The following is a 6463-nucleotide window of genomic DNA, read 5'->3' as shown; positions in this document are numbered from 1 at the left end:
GTTGGAATATCTATCTCTTCCTGTCAAACAAACAAACAAAAAATATCTGCTTTTTATAAAGGGAGTGTAGTGTAATCAACTTGCTACCAAATAGCTGATTGTTCTCTTTGAGGGATGATGCCATATTAAGAGCTAGTTTAGTAATAGTTGCTTTTGCTGGAAGATTGGGCATTTGTTAGCAACAGTAGCTACATCAGTCTTGGTAAGTGAGAGTCCATGCAGTCGGGTTCATGCATAGCCTCTAACCCTGTCATCATGACCCTTTCTGTAAAAATATATGAGCACACACTCTTCCTGTAAATGTGTTTTCAGTTTATAAATACATATGTGAAGTGTTATACTGAATATTATGTAAGGGCACCAAAATGTCAAATGGTGTTTTATTACTGATCAAGCTTAATTTCCTCTGTATTTTTAAGATGTAAAATAAATATAAACATCCCAATTTTTTTTTGTTATTATTCACCTCACTCTACAGACCAGTGCTCTTGACACCAGATTTGGAAACAACCTTCAATTCCATTTGGGAAAACAGACCTGCCTGACAGAAAGGCCCAGGCACAGCACAATATGCCCCGTCTGCTCCAAGGAGGTGTTTTGATCCCCCTCCCCACTTGCAAGGCATTAGATGGGAAGGCTGCCTGAACACAAGATTGCTTGGGGATTTCTTTGTATGGTGATTGTTCACCCTGGCCACCGTGGATGGAATGTAAAAAATTTTAAACCAGCAGAGGAGTTGCTGAGTCACCTTGATGGTGTACGCTTGCAAACCTGAAGCAATAATGAGGAGGGGCAAAAAGTTAAAGATTCTTAAAATTTCTAATTATAAAAATGCAAAATTGAATTTTCAATACTTAATTATAATGAATTATAAGTGAAAAATGATTACTTGCTGTTGTTGTGACTTATAATAATTAATCAGAAAAATTTATTAAGACATGTTTATAGTACTAATATTTTCCAAAAGATGACCCCCTCTATTTTTTTTAAACATAAAATAAAAGCCTTTTTCATTTTAGTTTTATGGTGTTATCATTTGGGTTTCTCATTTCAGTAGCATAAAATAAACATGCAACCTTTACTTGAAGCATATTTAAATGAAGTCAAAATCTAATAAAATTAATGGCCCAATTCTTTCCAATGTATTTCCTTTCTTAAACCAAAATTCTGAGTAAAAATGCCATTCCTTTTTAAATGGTTTTACATAACAAAAATATGAGGTCTAGATTAAATTAATCTTTTTACTATTGTTCATCATGCTATATTCCCTTTACTAAATTGATGTTTCTTTTTCAGTTGTTTAATTTCAACTGAAATTGGAAGACCAAAGCAACTTAGGCTATATAATAATAAAATTACCTTACACTGGTACAGTCTCATAGATTTAAAAGCACTTTCCCATTAGTGAATTTTGTCTCATGACAAATCTAGTTATTATTATTTCTCTTTTGATATCTGAGGAAAATGAGACATCAGAAGATTACGTGACTTGTTTTCATTTACATCATTTAATGAGCAATAGAGCTGAGGCTGGCAACGAGTTTCTCTATGTCTGTTCTAGAGTTCTTGCATTCTCTGATTATTCCACAAATCTTGATATTTTCATGGAACTGAGCCAGTAGTGCACCCTCACCAGCAGGACTCTAAGTTCTTCAATGCAAAGTCCAAGAAGACTGTCAGTTCTTGGAACATTCTTCCAAATTCTTCAAAAGATCATGGAAATGGTAATGAGATCAACAATCAAGTCTTTAGGGGAATGATGAAGGTTCAAGATTATACTTTTCCAACTGAGAATCAGATAAATGGAGCATCAAGTGAATGGGTCAAAGTTAAGTCCATGAAGTGATAGCCTAGAAAGTGATGGTGGTAACTCAGTCTCCATGATGTTTTTAGAAAGAGGAGGTGTTTCTGGAGGAAGATCAGAGGTCGGAGGCAAAGTGAAACTGGTGAACTCAGGGCCTTTTCTAACCTTCAGCAGCTGAAATAAGACTCTGCAACAGGTACCAGATAAATGAAAGCTACATGTTACTAGAAAATATGAGCTTTTGAAGACACTCAGTGCTGGGGACTGAAGGAGAAGATTTGGGGATTAAAATAAGATTGTCAATGTCTGCCATTCAGAATTATTCAAGGTTTCAAGGTTTCAAATGCTTCCGGCACTTCACAGGTACCTGGGAATATGGAGGGATTTGTCAGAGTAGGTGTATAGGTTCAGACCATATACATAGGGAGCCGAGGTATCAGCCCATGTACCAGGACTGGAGAGATGGTGCCAAGTTGGACTCACAAAATGATCTGAGACAAAGAGAAATTATCCGTTGACTCTGGATAGTTACAGGAACAATTCACAGTAAGGTTTTTCTGAAGAAGCTCAGATAGCTTAAGAGACAGGAGCAAGGTGGGAAGCAAATCTGCCAAAATGTCACTATTGATGCAAATAATTTAGAAGGAGAAAGAAAGGCTGCTTTCAGGTTATAAGAAAACCCAGAATGGAGTTTGCAAAGGAAAGTACCAGTTGAAATTTGGGGGAATGAGAGTTACTTGTTGTAATTCAGTTCTCAAGCTCCAGTCTAATTCCTTACAGGAAGAGTTCCCAGAGAGAGGAAAAACCAGACCCCACGGAAGGATGCACAGAAACATGCCAGGCCCAGGTTCGACTTTACTCACTGACATACAGGTAGTGTAGGATGCCTGTCCACTGGGTGAGTGTGACCATCTGTGCACCAATCCCTGGTGTGCTGAGAAAAAAGGGGGTGTTGGGGACTCTATTGAGATAAATAATCAGCTTTCCTTTCTATTATAGGAGGAATAGACATTTCCAATTCAAGTACATTTGTGAGGAAACTCTACCCTGGTCTTCCAGAAATGGAGGCAAGAAGGTATTCTAGCTTGTTAGGTACTCTAGCTTGCTAGGCTCATCTATCTTCCCAACCCCTTTTCTTCTTACTGGAAACAGGGAACCCGAGGGAGGGGCTGACATAGACCCAGTGCAGTCATGTGCCGCATACTAACACTTCCATCATTCTAGATAATAATGGAGCTGAAAATTTTCTATCGCCCAGTGATATCATAGCCATCATAATGCCATAACGCAATACATTACTCGTGTTTGTAGTGATGCTGGTGTGAAAAAACCTACCACACTGGCAGTTATATAAAAGTAAAGAATGTACAATTATGTACAGAACAAAATGCTTGATAATGATGATAAATGACTGTTACTGGCTTACGCATTTGCCTTTTATTGCTATTTCAGAGTGTACTCTTTCGACTAAAAAAATGTTTGCCGTGAAACATAATGCCATGTTATGCCAATGGGAGCCTCGTGTCTCATGTTTACTGTGGCAAATGCTCTGGATGTTCTGGTAAGTCAGATGCGAACTGGAAATTAGATAGACCCTAGACAAATTCATGGTACATCAGTGATATTTTTATGGTCCAAAGTTTAGAGGGATGGCATCCCTTTAATGCAAAGGACATGTAATTATACCTTCTATAACAAGGAAAGAGGCACAGTGCTTTAGCCCTCCTTGGGTTTGGAAGATATTCTATCAGTTGTGTTAATGATCTTATGCTCTTTGCTCCTTGTAGGCAAATTTCAGAGAGATGTTCAATTTGGTCTCTCAACGGATCCCCAGCAGGTCTTAGCCCCAGTTGTCCGCAGTGGTGACCTACTCATTATTGGCTTTTCTCCTTACCCTGTTCTCTGTACATGCCCAGCAATGCTCCCCAAGATTACCTCTTAAATAAAGTCCACCCAAATCGTTGCTCAGGATCTGTTATTGAGAGCTAAACCAAGACAGTCCATAAGGGTAGAAACAGGGAAAGTTGTTACAGAATTATTGCAATAATCCAAGAGATAATCATGGTGGGTGGTAATTGGATGTGACCAGGGTGGTTGAATTCTAGATGCATTTTGAAGTTAGATGTGTGAGTTGGGTGTAGGACACAAGGTAAGGAAAGACTTCAGAATGTCTCCAAAGGTTTTGCTTAGATTCACAAGAGTGATGGAGTTTTTCTGCAAGTGAGATGGAAATGACTTCAGGAAAAGCAGATTTTCTGAGGAAAATACAGCATTTGATTTTGGTCATCTTAACTTTCAGATACCTAGTAAATATTTAAGAAATTATCCATTGACTCTGCCTCAAGTAGGCAGTTGGACACAGAGTTCAGAAGGAAGTTCCATAGGGGAGATACAATGGGAGTCGTTGATATGTAGATGATATTTCAAGCAATGAGATCACCAAGAGAATGAATATAGAGCGAGAGGGAACCAAGGTCTGAGGACTGGATCCCTCCAATGTTAAAAGGCTAGAGAGAAGAGAAGAAACAGGCAAAGGAGAAAAGAAGCTATCTCTGGCATAGCAAGAAACTCCAGGAAATGGGATGCCAGGGAGGCCCAAAGGGCAAAAAATAGTATATCAAGAAGGAGGGAGCAATCTGCTGATAAGTCAGGTCAAATAAAGACTGAGCATTTATTAGTGGATTTTGCAATGGAAAATCAGTTCAAGCCCTATGACAAATTTTGAGTATCCAAAATACTTCATGAATCCAGAGTTTCAATGAATATCTGAGCATTCCTGGGACTAAAGACAATCCAGGCTTTCTCCAGAAGATAAGGAGGGTACGCATGAAAAGAAAGGATTCTTAAAATGAACTTTGGCTACCTTGAAATTTTGCCTTGGGTCAGCCATGTCATTGACTATTAAACATTGGGAATAATATAAATGCAAGGTGAACAAACTCCCCTTGGTGCCCTGGGGGGAAAATACAATAACACCAGAATCTCTGGACAGTTAAGCCAGCTTAATTTACTGACTGCTTTTGTGATAGATTTCACTATAAAATAAAGTGGATGGTAGATTCTATTGAACAATAGTACCTATATTTTCAACTTCAAAGTGGTTGGCTTATTATAATCAATGGGAGGCCCCTACCAGCCATGAAAATAATGGATGATGCAGCCACCTTATAATAATGCTGGAATTCATCTGGCAGTAAGCCGTAATTGTTCAATAAGAGCCCAAGTGAGATAATGCCATAAAGCCTTATATACACAAACCAAGTGACTCCCAGAAAGTAGGGGGCAAAATAAGCCCATCTAATCATTTTATCGATTCTCTATGTAGCAAAAAAAAAAAGTTATTCTGTACCTAGTTTTAACTTTGGTAAAAATAATGATTTTTTTTTTCCTCTTATGATATCATTTGAATTTGGTCCAGGAATTACCTTTAGCTTACTTCATCAGTGCTCAATGTCATCTTCTCTCCTGATGGAAAATGCTACCTATTTGGTGTTTATATTTCTTCATCCACCATCTTTCTCTTGGCAATAGGCGTACTTGGGATAAAAATAGTATCTACCTAGGAGTTATTAAGAGGATAATATGATTTAATCTAGCTAAGTCACTTAGAACAGTGCTTGGGAAAGAATTTGTGCTGTTTGTCTGAGTGTTACCTTTTATTTTTACCATTATGTGGTAAAGGCCCCACCTTTGCATGGCTTCCATATAGATGGGTTTCTGTTCCTTGTGACCATGAGCATTGTAAGCTATTGATCTTATCAAATAATTGTGAGAATGAGTATTTTCTGAATTATGTAAACCATCCCATTAGATTGAATACCCTATTGATTGTAATGTGAAATCCCATTTGTAGTGGTCATACTGGTCTTAGAAAGCACATTTTCCTTTACCTGGGAAGGACAGCACAGTTATCCCAAGGTCAGAGGGCTCCAGTTAATGTGTCCCTGTTGACTTAGTGTTCCAGAGACCCAAAACTGTAATTTAGATAACATGCCTAAGTTTAACCCAGGTTCCTCATTCCAGAGGGCTCTAGATAATGAGTTCCTGGCAACTCAGTGGTCTCTTGACCCAAGGGCTCTAGATAAGGTGTTTCTGTCAATTCAGTGACCCCGAGACCCAAAACTATAATTAACATGCTTAATTCTGCTTCTGTAAACTGCTTTTTTGCAAACCAGGTTTCTCATTCCAAACCTTGAGATGTAATCAATACCTTTGTGATTTTTTGCTTATATAACCCTGGAGCTGTGACCATCTTGTTACTATGAGATTTGAGGAATGGTCCCTCATAGTCCTGGATTGCAATAAATGTGACTCTTTAATTCTACTTCTTGAGGCATCCTTCTGTGATTCGCGGGGTACATTACAACATTACCTTTTATTTTTACCATTATGTGGTAAAGGTCCCACCTTTGCATGGCGTCCATGTGGATGGGTTTCTGTTCCTTGTGACCATGAGCACTGTAAGCTATTGATCTTATCAAATAATTGTGAGAATGAGTACCTCTAGTTTTAAATGTATGGAGATGTAGGAAATGGTGATCCTGAGATGTTCAGAAACCCTACAGTTTCTGGAGATAACGGTAAGTGAAAGGGCGAGGGCTAGGCCCTCCATCTTGCCCCAGAGCAAGGAGTAGGCCCTCCATCTTGCCCCAGGGTAAG

At 38.6% G+C, this 6463-nt stretch overlaps 1 protein-coding gene across 1 annotated transcript in view; it reads left to right on the top strand.

Moving 5' to 3' along the window:
* Positions 1-6317: 6317 nt before the first annotated feature.
* BARD1 (BRCA1 associated RING domain 1) overlaps positions 6318-6463 on the top strand; it is a 92553-nt gene continuing 92407 nt past the window's right edge. Inside the window, exon 1 of the mRNA XM_014529974.1 lies at positions 6318-6384. Coding sequence (XP_014385460.1) covers positions 6318-6384 — 67 coding nt within the window. The remainder of the gene's footprint in view (positions 6385-6463) is intronic.

This window comes from Myotis brandtii, unplaced genomic scaffold, assembly GCF_000412655.1.
Source record: "Myotis brandtii unplaced genomic scaffold, ASM41265v1 scaffold702, whole genome shotgun sequence".
NCBI lineage: Eukaryota > Metazoa > Chordata > Mammalia > Chiroptera > Vespertilionidae > Myotis > Myotis brandtii.
The sequence above is the reverse complement of the archived record's forward strand: the minus strand, read 5'-3'. Positions and strand labels throughout refer to the sequence as shown.